This window comes from Pygoscelis adeliae, unplaced genomic scaffold (assembly GCF_000699105.1).
Source record: "Pygoscelis adeliae isolate BGI_AS28 unplaced genomic scaffold, ASM69910v1 Scaffold38, whole genome shotgun sequence".
In the NCBI taxonomy this organism is placed as follows: Eukaryota; Metazoa; Chordata; class Aves; order Sphenisciformes; family Spheniscidae; genus Pygoscelis; species Pygoscelis adeliae.
Window position 1 is genome coordinate 2,178,674 of NW_008825614.1, and position 22,049 is coordinate 2,200,722.

General features: G+C 42.6%; 1 protein-coding gene across 1 annotated transcript; it reads left to right on the top strand.

The window, feature by feature from the left end:
* Positions 1-1,316: 1,316 nt before the first annotated feature.
* On the top strand, positions 1,317-18,113 carry TM7SF3 (transmembrane 7 superfamily member 3). Its single transcript, XM_009333004.1, has 12 exons — positions 1,317-1,344; positions 5,751-5,905; positions 7,668-7,818; positions 8,246-8,366; positions 9,184-9,355; positions 10,440-10,617; positions 11,907-11,993; positions 12,418-12,498; positions 13,234-13,386; positions 14,716-14,813; positions 15,190-15,352; positions 15,850-18,113. Exons 1-12 carry the CDS (start codon positions 1,317-1,319, stop codon positions 16,110-16,112), a joined length of 1,650 nt encoding a protein of 549 aa, XP_009331279.1. The 3' UTR covers positions 16,113-18,113.
* Positions 18,114-22,049: the final 3,936 nt, after the last annotated feature.

The following is a 22,049-nucleotide window of genomic DNA, read 5'->3' on the forward strand; positions in this document are numbered from 1 at the left end:
CTCCCCCCCCCCCCTCCCCCCCATGCACCGCCCAAGTCTCGTTCCCAAGATCTTAGTGGAGGGCTAAGCATTCCCTGCTTCTTGCAGGCCCTAGAAGCTTAGGCTTGGCACCTGATGGTGGCAAACAGGTCTGAGAATGAAGGCTCAATGTTCTTAGATCTTAATGTTTATATTAAAAGATGCTGACAAGCAATTTGTCTCACAGACTTGACTGAAAATGAGTCATGTGTTGAGTAATTTTTTTACAGTATGTAAAAAGGCAGAATGAATATGGGACTAAGCTAACTGCTTTGCCTTGAAGGAGCCTGTTGCTGTATTTCTTTGCAGAACTGAGGGTGAAGGCAGAAAGTATTTTCCTCATGAAAAGCTAATAAGCTGTGTAATTTGCGTACCCATGTCTAGCTGATCATTAGGGCCTTTAAACGAGGACACTTGCTTAATGGTTCACTTATTTGAAATTGTCTTGTGGTTATTCAGTCTTGAACACCCAGGTTTGCAGGGATGGGCTCTGCTATCTCCTAATACTAGAAGATCCGGCTTCATTTTAAAAGTGCTGATAAGTAAAATCCGTGCATGATGGCCTATATTACCTCTCTGGGGTTTTGATCGGCTGCAGCTCTTCAAACTTAGTATTTGTGCAGAAGTGTTTTATATATCATGTTTGTTACCTCCTAGGGAGCTCCACCTTAGTGAAGTAAGAGTGCAGCTGGCCTTGTTTGCTACATCCAAACCAGGTTGTCTAGTGTTGGAAAAACTAAAGCGAGTTTATAGTGTAATCAGGATTGAGCGGTGCCCTTCTCATAAAGGGAGCTTATCTGGATGAACTTAGTTTGTGCTAGCTGTTTAGTCTATGCAGAGACAACATTTTAAAATAAGAGGTTCACACAAAGCTATTCAGCTGTCTGAATGTATTGGAGAGCTGGTCACTTGCATTTTGAAGCATTATTGCCCAAATGTGCAAGTGATGTCTTAATAAACAGTGCCAGCAATGTGACTGAGGCCAGGTCTTGCGTGTTCTGGCTGATAATCAAAGTGGATTAGTGAGATGGGTACACTTCTTCCCTCACTTTTAGGACTGTAGAAGACCTCATGACCTCTAACTTGGTGAACAGAATAGTCTTTTGGGATGGGAGTGGTGCAGCTGGTGACAAGCCACAGTCTGTGGCACTATCTGCTTTAAGCATCAAAGTGTGCTCTAAGCATAAGTCTCAGTACACATGCAATTAAAGTTTAGAAGCTTTCATAAATCTTCTTGCTGCTTTTGGGGGTGGGGTGGGTGTCTTACTAGTAGGGTGGGGTTTTACTAGTGTGCGAAGATGGACTCTGCTATGCATCGCCTTACAGGTCTGATATAATACGGCTGCTGGCTTTATTCTATTAAGTAACTGTATGATCATGTTTTCCCTACTCAAACTGGTTTTCAGTCTGAGATTGCATTTCATCTCCATTAAATGTCTTCATGTGGCTACTTGTTGAGATACTCCCTACACTGGAAGGTTCTTTTTAGCTCTTAAAGCTTACATAAGGTTATTCTGCATATCCACTGCAAGTTGGTTGGCGCAGAGTAGAAATGTGTTTCTTCTGACTGTAGAGAACATCTTTGAGGCAAGCATAATGTTTGAGCATGGCTCTGTAGGTAAAGACTGTTCCTGTATAGGCAGCAATGGCATTTCTTCAGTTGTGTTTCTCAATGGAAATTGGACTGCTAGCTGTCATCAAAACCTTGTATGGTTAACTGTTTATTGGTGATGGGGAGTGACATTTGACTATGGGAGCCGGAAATGTGGTTTACTTAAAGCATCAAATGAACTGAGAGCTTGGCATTGAATCAGCAGAATAGAAATGCTTCAAGCTGACTGTTGCTTGTTGGGGAAACTGCATGTCACAGGGAAGAGATAATAAATGCTGAGCCTCTGTACAGTTGATTATCTTGTTGCTTAGAGTTAGAAATAAGGACTTTTGATCTCAGAAGAGCTCCGAGATGTTCAATTCCTTTGCTGTCTTTACTGGTTTTGCTCTTCATGTGAGAGAAAAGATATAATGTGGAGTGACAGAGTGGACTGTTGTCCACCTCTGCTCATCAGTTCTTTTATATGCTGGACTAGCTGTGCTCCTGTTCTAGTATTGGTTCTAGTACACTGAGTAATACATGCTCAATACTCCATCTTAGCTCTGCTTTTGCTCAGTTTCAGCAATGCTGACTTCCTTTAAGTATGTTTTCAGTTGATAATCCCTGTAATGGTGAGGGTTCCTCTCTTGTATCTAACCCAAAACTACTCTGACATGCAGTGACCGTCATACTGCTCCCTACAAGGTGAGGAAGAGAGGGTAGCCTGGCATCTTACAGGGTGTTTCCAGACCTTCACTGTTTGAAGCAAGTGAAGCAATAAAAAAAGCAGGATGCCTGGCTTTTGTTCCTGGCTCTGTTGCTGACTTGCTGGGTCAACTACCTCACTTCTGTGGTAGTGTTATCTTTGCTGCACGTGCTGCTGAACTTGCAGTCCTGTTCGGTATGCTACCTTCAGTGAGATCAAGCTTGCCCAAAGAAGCAGCTTGCATGCTGTGGCCAGTACTACGTGTTCATGGCGGTCTTGGTATCTGTCCTTCAAAGCATCTTTGACAACACTAAACTCTGTATGGCTCAGGTAGTCTAATGCCTGTCTGAGAACATTCAATAGCAATAGGCCTGGTGAATTGTGAGTTGGCTAATTTTTCTTGCTCTCCATGCTCCCTTTCTGCCTCAGAGCACCACCAGTGACTTGTTCAAATGACAGAAAAAGAGAAGGCTGGAAAGGTGCTGTAGTCTGTGGCCAGGTAGCAATTGCTCTTCCAGCAAACTTTTTAGAAGGTTCTGCTTCTCTGCAGTGCTTGTGAACTCCCCTTTTAGTCATCTTTCAAGCCTGGCTAGAAGGAGCCTGTGAACAGCAAGCTGAACAATGCTTGTCTGATGGATGTAGCCATTCTTGTTGTTCAACCTGAATCTATGCTCTTCTGTCCAGACTTTGGTTTAAAATGTATGTCACATGCACTGTTTTAGGAGCAGTTATGCAAACAGTAAAGCAATGTAGAACACCATGCCTTAATTTACCACACTAATTAAACTTGAGAGAGTACCTCTGACATTTAGAGTCTCATGATCATGTTGAAGTAGTGGCTGTGTGTCTTGCTGACAAATCTGTTCTTATGCAGAGGCCTCTGAGTATGAGTACAGAGTGGAGGTGAGAAACAAGACAGAGCAATGCAGTTTTTTCCCCTTGATGTAGAGCATAGAGAGGATGTATATGGTTTCAGCTTTCTCCTTAAAAGAACATCTAAGTGTGAACGTCTTGCAGTTCACGAAACTGTGCTGAAGTTCTTAAAGATCAAAGAAAAATTTTGCCTGTATTCTAAGCTTTCACTCCAAATTTCTGAGTGCATAGATGTATAATCTGTGCCTTTTGAATGCTTTTCTTTAGCATTCATACTGCTAGTTGTGTTTCTGGTAGAACTTAGGAGCTAAGGAGGAAAGAGGTCTTGTGAAGGGGAGGATATCCAAATGCTGCTCAAGGGACTCTATCTGAAAGGGAAGAATACACAAAGCTTCTTTTGTAGCTCTAACTTGACATTAATTACTGTTTGAAAACTTGGAGTAAAACTTCTACCTTAACAAACTGCAGATGATGGGACAGAAAAACAGAGAATCTTTTTTTCCCTCCTTAGATGGTTTATGATCCCCATATTTCAGCTGGGGTTTTACTGGTGATGCAGTACTGGTATTAAGTGAATTTTGGGGGTGAGCATGTAAGGGTTGAAGTTAGCAAGATGAGATGAGTTAGACTTTTCCTCCACTTTCTTCCTTGGCTGTGTAGTGAGTGGAGGAGGCGTGAGGGTAGGAGCTCACCTCTGTTTACATATCATCAAGAGGCAAAGAAGTGGGCCAAAGATGCCAGTTCTTGGCAGGGGAGAGTGAAAAATAACAAAGGAGTTCCAGAGTACTGGGTACAGTTTCGGATGAGGAGACTGTATCCCTTCCTTTTTTGGATGGGAGACCACCTGAGTCATCAGCAACAGTGCATATGGGATGGTGCTGTTGATTACTCTGTGTTTCTGTTGGAGTACCTGACAGTATCAACCCTTTACACTAGAAGAGGCAACTTTATTTAGGAAGAACTGTGTATGTGTTTAGGCTTGATAAGTTTTAGATCTGCTGGGCTACTGTGTGTGCACGCAGGGGAATTCAGAGAAAAACCTGAAAGGCATTGTGCATGCTCTGCAAGCACCTAGTCTGCTAACCACCAACAAAAGAGAATCTTGTGGCTTCTGTACAGTTGCTTCTCTTTCCTCCCTTGACATCCCCTGTCCCTCATGAGCTCAGCACAGGGAGAAACCAGGCTTTCTTGCAGGACTCGAATGACAAGCCAAAGCTGATTCTCAGTGTCTTGTATCCTAGGTCATGTGGTTCTCTTTAAATTAAAATGACAGTGGATCATGGGGTTATGCTCATCGTAAGAAGAAACGGTCTTGGTTGCGTCTTGGAAAAATTAGATTTTTTTTAGATACAGAAATCGAGGTCCAACAGTCCTAACAATTAAGAATAGTGTGGGAGCAAAAGATGTGTGAAGTAGCTGAAAGTGGGTAAGTGTACATATGTAAACTACAGATTTGACTCTGTATTATAGAGGTTGACTCCAAGTCCCATGGTCTGGGAATTCAACCAGGAAGTCTAACAGTGTCCTGGTTTCGGCAGGGATAGAGTTAATTTCCTTCCTAGTAGCTGGTACAGTGCTGTGTTTTGGATTTAGGATGGGAACAATGCTGATAACACACCCATGTTTTAGTTGATGCTAGGTAGTGTTTACACTAGTCAAGGACTTTTCAGCTTCCCATGCTCTACTGACTGAGAAGGCTGGAGGGGCACAAGAAGCTGGGAGGGGGCACAGCCAGGACAGCTGACCCAAACTGGCCAAAGGGACATTCCATACCATGTGATGTCATGTTCAGTATATAAAGCTGGGGGAAGAAGAAGGAAGGGGGGGGTACATTTGGAGTGATGGCGTTTGTCTTCCCAAGTAACCGTTACATGTGATGGAGCCCTGCTTTCCTGGAGATGGCTGAACACCTGCCTGCCCATGGGAAGCAGTGAATGAATTCCTTGTTTTGCTTCGCTTGCGTGCGTGGCTTTTGCTTTCCCTATTAAACTGTCTTTATCTCAACCCACGAGTTTTCTCACTTTTACCCTTCTGATTCTCTCCCCCATCCCACTGGGGGGGGAATGAGCGAGTGGCTGTGTGGTGCTCAGTTGCCAACTGAGGTTAAACCATGACAAACAGGTATTGTGCAAGTTGGCTGGCTAATACAAGCATGCTCACCTGTACTTGCCAAAGAGCTGGTCATCCTCAGTATCCTCTTATTTACTCTACTGAATGTTACTTGCTGTTGATTGCACTAGCTGGTCAGCTGCAGCCAGTGTCTGTTGCTGATGAGCTCAACTGTATCAAATACTGAGCTCCTGGTGGGAGTCCTGCCCCATGTGCTTAGGTGAGTGCCAGGCTGCATGGCAGGTTCTCTAGCTGTATCTGTTCTTGTAAGTATAGCTCTGTGTATAGTAGTCTCTGAAACCTTAATATAGCCTACAGGATGAGAGTAGCATAAAACAACATCTTGTTCTGTTCCCAGCTGACTAATATTGGGCTACTGGAAGCTTCCAGGCTCCCCTTAGTAATTGCTTCCCTCTGGACAAAAAAAAAGTGTCTTCTTTTTTTATAATCCAGGTCTTCTTGAACTCTCCTTGGGAAAATTCAGAAATGTGCTACTTAACCAGACCAATCCAGTGGAAGCTGTAATCAGGAACATTGCAAGCAATGTGACTGTCATTATTTTTCAAGTACATGCTCAGCAAAGCGATGTGGTGATATCCTTTGATAAGGTATGGTAAGAGTGTCGCTTCTGTTCTTAAGTGCTACTTTTCTTTCAACAGAAGAGTTGGCTCTGGTACCTGTAGGAATATAGAACTGAAGCTATATAAATAATATTAATATTTTACCTGCATGGCTCTTAGTATTATTTTAGCTTCAGAAATCCTTTCTTGTACTTACATGTCATAGCTGCTATTTTGGACAACTGAATGCTAAAGGAATTTCAGAGCTGGCTTGAAAATGTTTCAGGGCTCTTTGTTCTTGGTGGAAGTGGTGCTTTTGACATGTGACTGCTGACTACTGTCTGTCAGCTTGTCAAATTAAAAACAGATTCTTGATGAGTATTTGCCAGATACCTTATACACTAAACATGATCACTTTGGGGTGTTTAGTTGTCTGCTGATATGTGGCTGGGATCTAGCCACTACAGGTATAATGCCTTGTTACCCCAGTTCTTTGTCCTGAATCTAATTCTCCTTTGGTGGCACACGGAGAAATTCCTCCCTAGTGTTCCAGTGAAGACTGCTACTTCTAGCCTACAATATAAGCATTCCTACTACTATACACAAGCCTCAGTTTGTCCCATCATTACTGGCATGCAATCTAAAAATACTGATTTTTTTTGTTATGGTGCAGTGATGCTCTAAGTGGTATATGAGCAGAACATAGACTTAGCTGGCAGTGGTAGATGGAGGTCTGACAGCTGCCATCAGTTTCCCTCTCCCTATCAGTATTTTCCAAATGAGAATATACTGGGTGCCAAGGAGTATTCTGGGAAGCTTAGGAGATGAATAACTTGCAACAGAAGTCACCCAGCTCAGTTATCTTTGTACTGGTGAAATAGCCAGGATTACAGGGCTAAGGCATTACTGTTACACCTATTCAGTCTTTGATCACCACTGGTAGAATCTTCTGCTGTCAGTTCAGATCCTCTTTGCATTCATGGGCCTTACTAGGCCAAGGACAGCGATGCACAAATATGGCTATGTTGCTTTTAGGGCTGGCCTGCCTCTAGAAATATGAAGCTGAGCCAGACCTTAAAGCCTGCCACGTCCAAAGTGTTTCCTTACAGGGTTGCCTTAGATAACTGTGGCCTTGGACAAAAGCACATTTTCCATGCTGAAAAATAGATCTTACTGCAGGTCAATTGGTTGTTCCAGCTGTGAGTGTGGCACTGCCGTTGCCGCCTGATCTTTCCTCCAGACCCCTGATTCTGAAAAGGACGGTGCTGGTGGGCATTGGGTTGGTAGGTGACCTGGCCCCAAGCACTTTTGTCTGGCATGGCTGGTGTTAAGCCAGCTGTCATACAGTCATCTCCATTCTGGTGGAGATAGTGATGTGCTTCTGCACTTTGGTTCCCAGAATGCCCTTTAGTGACATCTCACAACTTTTTGTGAGGGATATCCCAATCCTCTTACACCTTTACTAGTCACTGCATCGCTGTGCAGCAGTAGACTTCAACTAGCTAGATTTCTCTGCAATTTGCTTGTGATTAGCTCTTTAGTAGTCTCAAACTTATCACTTGGGTTTTTGAGCCTGAACTAGGTAGTGTGTGGTGTCAGAGGCCACTCCCTTTTTTCCAGCTCCTTTTTTCCCATCTTCCTTTTTTTTTACTAGCTAGCTAAGGGCTGAATGCCTCCTCTGTGGCAACTGGCACTGAAATGTGTGCCCTAGAGGTTTGTGGCAGGAATGTGACTCCTGTGCAATACATCAAGCTGTGGTGGAAATCTTCTCAAGAACAACTGCTTGTTTATATAACTTGTTTCTGTCCAGAATCCATCTGTGAACAGCTCAGGAACCGGAGTAGACAAAGGGCTGGTTTCCATCCTTCAGCCTCAACAGAGCGTATGTACATGGTACCTTCGGTCACTGGATGCTAGCCAGGTGCTCAGCACAGCTATCTCTATTCCCTATATGGAGAAAGGTATGTTCTTATTACTTGTTAAGGGATACCAGCTCTGCTTATTACAAGCTAACTATGAAGTGTTGACCTTTCGGAGGTGATGTTCTTACATGGTGCAAACATATGATGGAGATGCCAGAAATCCTTTTGAAATGGGCTGAAAAAGTTTAGTATCACTGCTGAATTGCGAGTAATGTATAGGATGTACTGTGTGGTCTTGTCACGACTTCAGCCTTAGAGTAGAAGACTGCTGTGCATATGTATCGGGACCTACCTTAGACTGCAGTGAAAGCACTTGTGTTGTCTGCAGGACTAGAACCTGACAATCTTGTGTGCTCAGCAAGCAGACTATGCCTGCAAGTGCATGCATTGCTGAGGTCTTAGAACTTTTTTCATGCTGTGTAAGGGGGAAGTAAAAACTACTGCAGCTATCTTTTCTGTGTTCTAGATCCTATTCCTGGAGGCTGTAATCTAGAATTTGACTTGGAAGTGGATCCAAACATTTACCTAGACTATACGTTGGTTGATATACGCATCAAGTTTGCCCCTGCAAACTTGGGATATACCAGGTGTGTGGAAAAACTTCAGTGCGCTGAGCATCCCCATATGCAATACTCGTTTGTCCTGTATTTGGCCAAGGTCATAAAACAAGATTCTGCTGGAAAGGCTGACTGTCCAGCTGCTGGCAGAGATCTTGTTTGCTGCAACAAACTGAGAAGTAAATGAGGAAAAGGAGGAGGGGAAGAGGTAACACAGAGAGAGATAAAAGTTGAGAGTTGCATCTTGTGGGAGAGGCTATGCAACTTCAGATGTGCAAGCAGTCAGCAAATACTGGATCTTCCCATTCCTCATAATGACTTAATCTGTTTGAGGAGCTGTTGTGTATCATAGCCAGTTTTAATCTTTTAGTGGTATAGAAGCATGACAATGACCTAGAGTTTTGTTTAATATTGAGACTTCAAGTTATAAGGCATTATTTCCTGAATGGTGACTAATGTCACAGGTGATAGACAGGAAATGGGGAAAGTTATGTTCAGAGCTGTATATATAGCATGCATGGAAAAAACAGGCAGTGATGCTGTGATCTTTGGCTGTTGTGACCTCTTGGAATTCTTGTGCTGGCTCCTTATGACAACTCATAGGAAGCCTCTATAAATGTAAAGGCAGGTACCAGCACAGGCACTACCTGCATCAGGGTAGTTCTGCATAATACTGCTGTAGTCTGTACTCACAAACATTTACAGTCTAGTTTGGAAGCTAACACCAGCAACTAATTCAAAAGAGTAGAAGTCAAATACTGCCAACTCGGACAGGTAACTTCTGAAAACTAATGTTAAGATCTGGGAGCTTGTGCTGGGCACATAGCTGAACTCTTTTTAATTGTAGGGGAGCAAACCCACCATCCTGCGATTCAGGGACTGGTCAGAACTCCAGATGGCGACTGCGCTATGATGTCTACCAGTACTTCTTACCAGAGAACGATCTTTCTGAGATGGTACTCATGAACCACATACGGAAGATGTCTGAGGTGCAAAGTATCAAAGCTAATGGCATTAAAGTAAGTCTGAAACACTGGTGTACCAGGCATGTGGCAGTGGCACTATCTTAAGTTTTCTCATCCCCTGTGCTTATCTTCCTTGAGTGCTGACATAAGCAAGCTGCCGATGCTTCAGGTTTCTTGCTTGTATCTGGGATTTCTGGCTAGGAAGTATACAGTGAGTGATGCATGCAAAATGGTAACCTCTGTCTCTTGGGATAGAGGTGGCTAGTTAGCACAGCCCAAAATGTGGCAGAATTGGGGCTTCTTGCAGTGGGCTCTGATATTAGTAAATGTTAGTGACTGGTCTGTGATGTGTTTCTATGTCTTGCACTCTTCTCAATTAAACAAGCTCTTAACTGCGGTGTCTTCCTGCTTGCTGGATACTGCTTTAGCCACAGTGCTCCTTCAGTGATGTTGAGGCCAGCTTGCCTATAGCAGTACTGCCACTGAGTGCCTGTAAATCCACAAGTCGAGCCACTTCTGACAAAGATTGATACAGTCTCCTACAATGCCTGATGGATGCCAGTCCCCAGCATCTTCAGATGCTGAGAATTGCGCAGGGAATGCAAGAAAGAGAGGAGGGAGGAAAGTGTAGTGGAACTGGACTAGGAACAGGCCCCATCTGGAGTGGCGTAAAGAGATCTGGTATGCAAGAGTAAACACTTGCTGCATGTTTACCTACCCCCCAGCAAAGAAATTGGAAGGGACAGAGAGGGGAGAATCTCAGTGGCCGTGACCTGTCTGGCCTTGCTAGGGAGTAGAAAGGCAGCCTTGCCTGCTTCAGAGGCCAGACCTTGGTTATAGACTGATAGGGAAACTGAACTGTGTCCTCAAATGGGGAGGAGCAAAACATGAGTGAGAGAATCTTCTCCCCTGTCAGCAAACTTGGTAACGCTGGAGGAAGCGGTGTCTGTCCTGTAAGCCTTTAATGCTTCAATTGGTAATACTGAGACAGTTCAGAATAGTTCAGAGAGCTCTGCCTGCAGTTCTTGCTGATCATCATCTTTGAGCTGCTGAGTATTCCCTTAGCTGTATGGGCACATCAATATGCCAATGGTGACAAGCAGTTCCTTGCAATTAAAAATATTCTTTACTGTTCCAGATGCTTACACTGACAACTGATGACAAGACCAATGTCTACTTTTCCTCGCTCCCTGGACAAGGTGTGATCTACAATGTCATAGTATGGGATCCTCTTTGGAATACTTCTGCTGCATACATACCTGTGCATACATATGCCTGCAGCTTTGCTGACCTGGTGGATAACTGCTCTTCTCTCAGTAAGTTGGGACTTGTATGTCCTTGCCAACTCATTTCAAGCTTGTTGTGCCCAACATGCTGAGTGGTGCTTTTGAGACTTAAGTGTGTGAAGGAGCTCTTTGTTCTACACTAGATATATTTTGTTACTTTATGACAGAGTCTGCTTCTTGATTGAGGAGAAATTCTAGAATAATGAAATAAGACCAAGGAGAACTATTAGCAATTGAAGGTTTAACTTAATGGAGGTTTAATATGTGGCTTGCAAATATATAGCTTTCAACTCTGTAGTGCCACTCTAGCTTTTTCCTTTTGAACTGGATACATAATCTTAGATCACTTGTAGGACTATAGATGCTGCATGTGAAACTAAGCTAATAAAACATGAACTAGATTAGGGTCCAGCCTGATTTTTTTAACTATGCTGGTGCTAACAGGAATTGGTAACTTACAAATATTTTAAAAGCAGTCACCTAAAATAAGCATGAAGATAATAGCGAAATGACTACAAAGTCATGCTACTTTGTACAAAGCTATATAATCATAGAATTTGAGCAGAAGAGCAAAGCTGCCACTCTCATTATGACTGCAGAATGGACAAGAATAATGGGTAGAATATGGTTCATAAAGTAAGATTTTTTGTTCTCATGATTATTTTCTTATCGTACACTGTAACATAAGTAACTGTTGTCAAACTCAGTGTTGTCTTATGACGACGTGAGACAAATTATCTAGGCTAAACCCCTTTTCCCTAATTCAGAGAACTAGGAAAACGTGGTTTACTTGTTTCAAATAGCTTAAATACCAGTAAGAATTTTGCCTAGAAGACAGAGGTGAGCCATACTGGGATGCTGCTGGCCCTTTCTGTTGGGTGGAGAGTATACTAAAGGGAGACTATGGTGAAGGCTGCAGTGATAAAGACTATAGGTGCTGCCTGGGTCACTGTGTAGTACTGATTTTTATAGATGATTGGATGTCCCTTTTTAAAGCAGACAATTTTCAGGTAAGCTGTATCAGTATTCTAAACAGCAAGTTACAGCTACTTAACTATTGTTACAGAAACTTCAGTCTCTTTCAAAGGAGGAAGCTCTTGATTTCTTAATCAGACGGGAACTACTTCAGTGTTCTGTTGGACATCCTATCAAGATAACTGTTAGTTGAGGCATTGCAGATCTGCTCACATGGTGTGTCTGAAGGAGTGGCAGCTATTAAGTTGTCAGTAGACTCAGTGGCAGCAACCTGACCATACCTTAGTGTCATTGTTGGGACTACTAGGTGGAATGCTCTAGTAACCCTTTCTTTCTCCTCATAGGTAAACTCTCTACCAAAGTATTCTTCACTGCTCTTGCTATTCTTGGTCTCTTCACTTGCTTTTTTGGACACAGATTCTGGAAAACAGGTACTGAATGTTGTTTCTTTCCTCATAAGTCTGGTTGAAATTTCATAGATCTAACTTAGAATGGTGGTGTCATTACTAAGATTCACTTGATAGTGATTTCGTGCCAATTAGGTCCACTGCTTTGCTTTTACAGGATCAGAGCTTTTAAGTGTAGAGCAAGAAGCTTCTGGTATGCAAAGAACAGAAATGCAGAACTAGGGTGCATGCTGGGCAATATAAATATGTAATTTTCTGACTATTCAAAGTGCTTGAGGACACCCTTTTCCAGAACAAAGTGTTGTCTGGCTTTCCTTTTGTGCTTCTCAGCCAGTGAGCTGATATGTTCTTTCCCTGTTGTAATGTGAAGATGTCTGAAGATGTACTGAAGTGGGCTTGGTATGAAGTGATATGACACCATACTAAATCTTTTCTCCTCCTTCTCTAGACTTATTCTTCATGGGCTTCATATTTGCAGGATTTTTCTTCTTTGTATTCATTACAAGGATAACTGGCCTTGGTTATGATGGTGAGTAGATGTGTCAGGATACCCCGCACTCTTCCCAAAGTACCGTTGTTATAAATCCCTTAAGTAAAATCTCAGTTGTGCTTGTTGTTGGCCAGCCTTAGGAAGGATAGGAGGGTGATACCTGGGTAGTCGAACTGAGCTCTGATTACCGTAGTAGTAGAATACACAACAGAGTAACTGTTGCTTCCAACAGCAAATAGTGATGCAGAATTAAGAGCTACAACTATAAAAGACAAATTTAATTATCTATCTAAGGAAGATACAGGTTTTTAGAAACTCTGGAAACTTGCAACGTACATCTTTCCTACTTCTTTCATAACGGGTGGACCTCGGTTTCAGGTCAAACAAATTTCATTTGTAAAATGATGGAGTGGAAGGTCTGCATCCTGCTTGTTAGACTAGCAAGAACTAGTTCTTTTTGTCTTTGTTCTACCTCATAGTTACTTTTTTGATACGTGTGCATTGCAACCATAGTTCCCAGGGCAGTTCAAGGTACTAATGTACATAGTAGCAAGACTTTCACTCCATTCCTATGCCACTCTTTCAGTAGCACATCCTCAGTTGCAGACTGGAGTCTAACTGAAATGCATGAAGCAAGTACTGATACTCCTGTTTGGCTCTTTTCAGAAAGTTTTCGTTAGATAACGAAATCAAGCATGTAAATAAAGCTGCTGAACATGTTATTGCAGTAACTGAAGTTTTCAGAGTGTTGGAATTTCCCCTTTTCTTTTTCAGTGCGTCTTATTTTGACAGCAGTAGCTGGAATTATTGGAGGGCTCTTCCTGGTTGCAAGCTGGTGGAGATTTGGCTCTGTCCTACTCTGTATGTTTATTATTGGACTTGTGCTGGGATTTCTCTTTTCATCGGCAGTCTTCTTTACTCCACTAGGTATGCACTGAAATACTCTGTTGCAAAGTGCTGGCTATTGAGTGGTGTGCTCCTGCTGTGTTACAGGGACACTGCAAGGCTCTAAGGTGAATGCCACTATCTGGTTTATCTTAGTGTTATATTTAACTTTCCAGTGTTGGGAGGAATAGAGATGTACCTGAAACTTTTCTTTCAGGTGTGCTGTAACTAAAATCACTTAGGGAATCTGCACTGGTGGGAAAAGGAAACTGCTTATTCTGCAGAGAACTTGCTGAGGCTCTTCCTACCTAAGCTGTCTGCCATCTCAGCAGTCTGTGACACCAGCTCCGCTCCAGGCGAGCACTTGCTGTCTGTCTTGTTCTCTATCCAGAACAAGTCACAGTAGAAAATCTGCAGTCAAACTTGGAGGCTTCAGGCATAAAGGCATTGTGGATTAAGAGGAGCTCTTGCTGTTATCTGTCACCATACTATAGTGCAAGGCTCTCGGAGCACTGCGCTGTAACAGTCAAACTTGTATTTGCAGCTGAATTGACATCATCAGGGTCTTTAGAATAACTTTGAGAGAAACAAGAGACAAATCACTCAAAAGCAAGCAAGGCTGCTGAGCTGGAATCCCTCTGGGACATCAGAGCATCAGTCACACTGCTTTCTCTATTGTAATTTTAAATCTCAAAACTCTTCTACTTAAGATCCCTTGGTGGCACAGGTTTTTTTATTCTCCAGTCATCTGTCTGACTCAAGCCACAATTCTGTGATAATCCATGCAGTCCCTGGTTGCTCTTCATTAAAGTAAAACAGTGACTCAGCTAGGGGTCAGCTTGTCCCCTCTGTTTAATTGACAGGCCTTAGAAAGCAGGGGGGGAACAAAGTAGTGTTTGAGTGACTTAATTACTCTTCCTAAAGCCAGAAGAGTTTTTTGCTTTGCATTGTTATGATAGCTGTACTTGCACCATACTCTAGAGTCAAACATACATAGGTGCAGGTTTATAGATTCTATATAGGCAATAAAAAGGTTTCTTATTGGGCAGAAGTACTCTGGTACTCTTCATTCTAACCAGATGAGTAACATATACCTCATCAAAAATCTTTGTTTCATGGACAAGATCTGCTGTACCAACTTAGAGTACAGGACCTATACTCAACTGGAACAGTTTTTCTGTTCTTGTTTTGAGTAACTGTGTTACAATGCATCTTAATCAGCACTTGAGCTCAAAAGCTAAGCTTTTCCACACTGTACTCTAGACTTCTGAATGTACAGAATCTTTGGGGAAAAAGCTTACCCCCAATCGCTTACAAAAAGAAATGTTTTGTTAACTAGTAAATTACATGTGGAATATGGTGTCTCTGCAGGAGACTACAGGGTCTTCCGTGACGATGTTGTGTTCTGGGTGACCTTTTCTTCTGTAGCCTTGATGATTCCAGTGCTTTTTTTTGGCTGTCCAAGAATTGTAAGTAATCTGCGCTGTCACCTCAGGAGGAGGGAGGAAGGGGCGTTAGACTTCTTAATGCAAAATGTAGTCCTGTGGGATATGTACAGAAGACTTAACACAGCTTCATGAAGCCCAGCTCTAGGGAGTTCCTGTTCAACCCTACTTGTGCTAAATGGTCCTTAAGCAAAGGAATGACTTTTTGCAATGTTGCACATAGCATCTGCTAACACTTGCATTTAGTCGACTTCTGCTGTCTTAACAGGATGTCTGGATAACAGGTGCGTGCAGCCAATTTCTCATAGAAGAACTGATACAAAATACTGCCTTAAGGAGGTGGGGAATAAAGAGTGTTTATCAGTCTCTTAAAGCTGTGTTTTTTTTTCTCCCCCTCTAGCTGAACATACTGGCTTCTGGAATAGTAGGCTCTTATGCAGTGATCCTAGCTATTGCTTGTTATGTCTACACAAGTCTTGCTTACATCACCTTAGACTTACTCAGAAGGGTCCTCAATGATTACTTCAGCAGAGCTTACACCAATGTGCCTTTTCAAACAAATGGTGAGTACTGCTCTTAAGATTTCTTTCTTAAAGAACTAGTATGAAATGCTTATTTGAGAAACCACTGCCTCTTTGGTTCCATTGTAAACAGTGAGTGTCGAGGGGAGGAAGGGAGAACGCAGTAAGTACGGTGTGAGATTTAACACCCAGATGATAAATTCTAGTCCTCCAAAAGAAATACTGAGTGGACTCAAAGGCGCCAACCTTCCAGCAGGTGTTATGTGACAAAGGCCCTTGTGAAAGGTGCTTCTTGGGCTTGGACTGACACCTGGCTGATGAGTTTGCAGAGTGGGCAGTTAAAAGGCCTAATATGGTGACTGAACAGACTCATCTCAAATCCATGTATGTTCTTGCCTTTTCATACATTTACTCTAGGCACGTGAGGATGCAGCAACAACACTTCATTCCTTCTGTTGCTAAACTTGTTCAGTGTTTGTGCTTGGGAAAGGAAGGAATGTTCTGCTTTGATATAGGAATCTGTTAATTTTCTTTTTCAGACTTTATTATCTTGTCAGTGTGGACAATGCTGGCCCTTAGCGGAGTAACTGTGCAGCTTCGCCGAGAGAGAAGTGAAGTGCCCTTCCCACCACACCCCTATCTCACCTGGAAGCGGGAAAGGGAGCGCAGAAGCACCAATGTCTTAGACCCTAGCCATCATATCCCTCCCCTAAGAGAGAGGATCCATAACAAGCTACTGCATATCAAAGAGTTTTTTCAGAAAGAGCAGCCAGCTGGGGAAAGAACTCCGTTGCTTCTGTAACCTGCCAAATAACTGGTAGGAACAGAGAGGAAGAATCTAGGAATGGTGAGATGAGTGATCACCAGCAAACCAGCCAGTGGTGCAGGATTTACCACTGCCAACTTTTCCTGCCTAATAAGAGGATCATATTTGCCCAACCTGGAAGGAAATTTATCTGTCCGGTACACTACATGCTGTTTTGTGACTCTTTCCTCAATGGCCCACTCAGCCTGCTGTAACATGCGTATGTCTAGCTGCAGAATCTTGTACTAAATGGTCAAGTACAGGTATTTATCTTGTGGTGATCTAGTTTGATGTTTAGGTATGTGAAGTGTAAAACAGCCCTTAGAAAGCAACCTGTACAATGCTGGTTCTTCCCTCGCAGTGTGGAAACCACTGCTGAAATACTGCCAGACTTGCTCCTGAAGGTGAGCAGTCTGTGAAATTGCGAGGGATGAGAGATAAGGACCATACACAGAAAGAGTTCTTCTAGCAGGAACTGAAGTAGCACCTTCTAATATAGGTACGAAATGTGTGGCTGCAGACACAATTGTTTCCAAGAAGTATTACTGAACCTTGCAAGCTAAACTACGTGATTTGAATTTAAACTGCACTGAATTAACTGTTGTAAGTGTGCACACTGGGGCTCAGGAAGTGGACCTGATCTGAGACAAGAAGACTTTCTCCCTCACTTTTGGATGGTTCTGTAGCAAGCTGGTCATCTGGTCTCTGTGCAGAGATGGTTGCTAAGAGAACACAAGAGGTTTGCCTCCTTGTTTGCTTTCTGAACAGCCTGTGACTTGTTCCTGCTCTGGTATAATCTCTTTTTTGATGGTGCTGTCATAAAAGAAAAAACTAAATAAGCTTTTTGTAGCCAACAGCAGTTTTTTCCTGGAATTGGTTGAAACACTAACTATTTTTATTTTTAACCAAGATAACTTTTAATTTTGCCTTTAAGGGGTGAAAACAGCATCCAGCTAGCAAAATACTGACCAGGATCCTTGCTGACTGAATGTGTTCCTTACCAATTTGGATTGCATCTGCCCAAAGCAGAATGTAGTATAAAAACAGATAAAGGACCACTCTTGTGTTCAGTGGAGGATTGCGATCTTGTGTGGTGGCTTTATTCAATTCCTTAAAAGCAAAACAAACAGCCAGTTTCAAAATGCAGACTGGAGCGTTGTGGTTTTGGCTCACGTAAATGCACAAGGCCGTCCTGAGTCTGTCCTTGGTTTTACCTGCCCTTGCCCCGCATGCCCAGTCCTGGTCTTCACGTTCAGGTTTACATGGTGATCTGTAATGCATTAACTGATAGTTGAAGTCTTGCATCCTCTATCTTTATACAGGTTATGGTGGCTCTTCCTTCTAGTCTCACTATCTTTGTACCTTTAGTGTGGGCAGCAAAGTGCATAGTCCTTCCTGTCTGAAGGTGAATGGCTGTTCTGCCACCTGAATGGAACCACCATGAGTGAACACCCTCAGCCACTGCTTTAAATTCTTGGTAGTAACTATGTAAGAAATGAGTCTTTGTAAGGAAAATGGCAAAATAACTTTATCTGGGAACTTGGATGAAATTTAAAACACCCTGGCAATAGGAAGGAGTTAATTACTTTAAAATGACTCTACTTACCGGCTGTTTTTCTTTGAGTGAAAGCTTAATGATGTAGTACCTGAGGTAATTGTGATCTGATGTTTAGAGAGACAAATCCCATGATTGCTTGGAGCTGGAACATCTGCCTCAAACAGCAGAGCAAGGCTGACATCCTGCAGTTTGGGTCTTGCTTCACTGTGCTGTTGTGTGGCATGTGAGGGTGGGTAAACGAGGAACCCCTTCCCTGGCCTCTGGCAGACTGATGCTCGCTGACTGCCCTTACTGCACTGATACTGAGCATGTCTTTGCCATATTCAATGGCAAGTAGCAAACACTTATTTGGTATATAAATGCTCTTAAAAATGTTTACCTTGTTTTTTTATAACTGCTGTGATTAACATTGTGGAAGAAACAAGTTTAACTCTAATTTTCTATATCTTTTATAATAAAGATGTCTTTTGAAAGACTATCGGAACTAAAGGGGTATCTTTGAATTCAATGATGCTTTTACAATTTGGCTTCTGCCTTTGGTATTGTAGGGATAGTTTTGTTTTGAAAAACTTCTTAGCCTCTCAAGGGATGAGGTGGGGGGGAGCTTAGCTGACCTGTTGTAAGGAATTACTGTAGTTACAGTGACACCCAGAGGCTGAGAGCGTGGTTATGTTCTGTATGAAACCAGTGAGGAAGTGCATGGTCCGAAGAAGCTTTTTTTTTTTTTCTCATAGCTTTGTCAGATTTGATTCTAGAGAACAAAGGGTTGATTGTCATCCATTTCTTGACTGGAAACTAGTCTGCAAGATCATGTAGGAAGTCTATGGCAGAACTGGGCTTTGAACTCTTTTTCTGAGATCCTGACTTTGGAGACTTTCTTTTTTTTTTAATACTGCTAAGAGATGGTATGGGAATTTTCTTCCATATTCTGTAAGCCATAGCGAGTAACAGTGATAATCAGAATACACTAACTGATCCACTGGGGCATTGAAGGGGTAATTTTCAAGGCTTTTTTGTGTACCCCCTGAGGCAGTTGTAAAAGGAAAACTGGATCCCACCCTGCTATGCCTCTGTTCTGACTGCAGAATCTCATTGGAAGCATTTACTGCCTTGCTGCATTAGCTGCACTATCTTGCAGTTTTGTTAGCTTAAAATAATGCTATCTGATGCTCCTGGGGAATCTAAATCTAAACTATGTTCTTCTAGGTAGCAATTACCCTGTAAAATCAAGTGTTTTGAAGCTTCATGTAAGCTGAAGCTTTCTGGACTATGATGATGATCTACTTCCTGCTGCTGCTGTAGAGAAGTCTCCTGCCATGATGGCTCCAATACACTTCTTTCACAGAGTTTTCTGCAGTCTTTGCTGCACTGTAGTAATGCTGCAATGATCACATTGTGGTATTTGTCTTAGCTGCTTGTAGAGCTTTCCTAGGTCGGCATGTGTTCCAGTCCTGCCTCAAATCTGCGGGAGAAACTGTCTTCCTCCTCCCCTCACTGTCACACCCACACTAATTTCTCCTAGCAGTTAAACAAGCTGTGGCACAAGTGGACTCAAGGACACTGATCTTTTTGAAGAAACCGATCTTCCTTTGTTCTTGTGCCTCCTTCCTCACTTTAAAGACACAAACCCAGCCTGACTACTGGTTCATGGAGTGCTACATGTGTAAGGCAGCCTGCCTACCTGCTTCCCCAAATGCTCAGAAAGCATGACTGAAAATAGAAGTAAATCATGCTTTCCATAAGTGTACTTTGGAGGGGAGGAAGACAAAGTCTCCCCTCTCCTGAGCTTTGCATTTTGATTTGGGAGCAGGCTATGGGAAATTATAGAAGGGGCCCACAAAATAAATGTTCCTTTGTCATCTCTGCAGTTATGTACCCTATGCAGGTGGCTTTTCTTACTGGGATGAATGATGTGGTGTAGATCTTCCAAACTAATAGACCATGCTGCTAGTGCTTGGTAAGAGGAAAAGGTATTAGTCATTGTTCTTGGATCTTCTCAGCTGGTTGGTGGAAATATCTTGCATACATCAGGTTATAAAGCACTCACTGGGGGCTCAGCTGCTGGGTATTACGTAAAACCCATGATAGAGACTTCTGAGAATTTTGGCTTTGTTTAATACCTTGCCATTTGTGGCTGTGAGCCTGGCTTTGAGAAACCTGAGCAGAATGTGAACGTTGTGGAGTGCCAGTCTGAAACAAAAACTCGGTCCTGTGAAATACACTAACTGTCTGACATCTTTCTGGTATTGCTGTCAGAGAGAGACTTTAATGTGTCCTGGCTTGTCTGGTGGCTTGCTTTCAAGCTGTTTTGTTTTCCTGTCTCTGAGGCACTTAGGTGTTGTCAAAACTGTATGAAACTGTCCCAAGCAACTGGATGCTGAAACAGAGGGTAAAGCAATACTTAATTTAAAACTGCTTAAGGACCAAAATCCTGTTGTTGAACGGCATGGACATCAGTAACTCTTCAGGAGGGTGTTTTTATTTTTAATTAGAGGCCAAGGATTGAACTTGGCTAGCAGGTAGGTAAGACTGCTGATGCTTCTAGCAGGGCTTAGTCATGAACTCAGCCAACCGCAGTGACCTCTGGTGGCATTGGGTTTGGGTAGGAGAGAAAGTGTTTTACAACTTGCCTGTTTGAGTGCTGTGTGGTGTAGAGGGAAGAACGGGACCCTTTTTGTCTCTGCTCTGGTCTCTCCTATGTCCCATGTGAGATTTGTTCCTCACTGCTGCTCTCAGGCTGAGCCATATTCTGCTGCTCTTGGGTGAGCTTGTCAGCTCTGGAGCTCCTGGCGAGCTCTGCTCACACAGAAAACAGCCTCCTCCTCTATCAGATCTCTTTAAGTAGGCCCTAATGAATTTCTTTAACTCCTTCTTTAATTTTTAGGTGACTAGGTTAGCACACTCCTGCTACTAAGCCTGAAGTGCAAGGTGTACGTTTTTGGCTTGTAGTGTCTAGGCAGCAGGCTGGGTTAAGACCCCCAAAATCATCCTTCAGCATTGCAGACCTTTTAGCTATTGCTCATCCACTACATCTTCCTTCCTGCTTCCCTGACTAGTGCCGAGTTACCCTTGCACAGCCTTTGCTTTTCTTTGCAATAGCAAAAGAAATAAGTGAGGCTTAAAGGATTTCTTTGGTCCCCTCTCTGTCTGTCTCTTGTTCCAACTTGGAACATGTGCAAAAACAGCCTTTCCCAAAGCCTTCCTTTTTATAAGTTTTCACTGACACTTCTTGCCCCAGCGAGGCTTTCCAGCTTTCATCCTGTCCTTGCCTAGAGCTGTCCCTTATCTGAAAATGCTTCCAAAGAACAGGAAGCCCTTCCTGAGAAATAAATATGCCCCATCTTAAAATTTGCATTTTTCACTAAGCCTTTGAGCTTTTTATCTCTCTTCCTAAAACTGGCAGCAGCGTGTTGTAGGTTTGTGTGTGGCCTTTGCAGTGGTACCTGTGGTGGGCTTTGTTATAACTTTGGTTTCTGGTCTGTTTATCCAGTGAATAATCAGAATAGGAAGTGTTGAGCTTTTGGTAAGTAAATATCCTATGGATAAGTATTGTAAGTGTTAGGTCAATGTGTTCTAGCTCAGTGGCTGAGATGCACTGATATATCCCTGCCTATCTCTTTGAATTTTGTCAATATTCATCTGGTTGGGTTGTCCCCTCCTGCATCTTTGATGTTTCAGTTTTCTTTAGAAACAATAGCTCCAATACCATTTTTGTTTGTTCAAGCAGATGCTTGTTGTAACTTTTTTTTATTGATATCAGATCTTGTCTGCAAGCGCGTAGCTATAGGCAGACAGCTGTCTCCTGTTTGAGTATGCAAGGCTTTATACTTTCATGCATGTTGGGGGGTGACAACTTCAAAACAGAGCAATAAATTAGCTCATTTTTGGGGGTGAGAGGGAACAGGAGGAAAAAATGGTTGTGTACAACTTCCTACCTGCTTCAGAACTGGGTCTTCACAAGTCTGCCTTGTCAAAAAAAAATTGCAATTTTTCCATGTTATCCTTAGTGCCTTCTGGTGTAAAACAGATTATCTAATGTGCTCAAAACAAGCTGGATTCTTCTTTTATCCTGAATGCTCTGGGGAAAAAGTCATGCAGGAAGTAAAAATGCACAGATAATATTTATCGTAGGAGGCAGCTGCTGTTTGCCTAGCCAGTAATTTAATGAGTTGCATATGATGATTCATTTTTAAAATTGTTTCCTATGTTCCTGAATGTGGTATTGGAAAACCTAAGACACTGATCGCCCTGCATTCATCAGTGTTTGTATTGTTCGAGCTTCCAACAACTGAACTTTCAAAAATGTATCTAATGCTTTTCACTGAAATAGCTGTCCTCAAATGTATTTCTTAAGGTTTTTTTAGGTGAGAACGTTG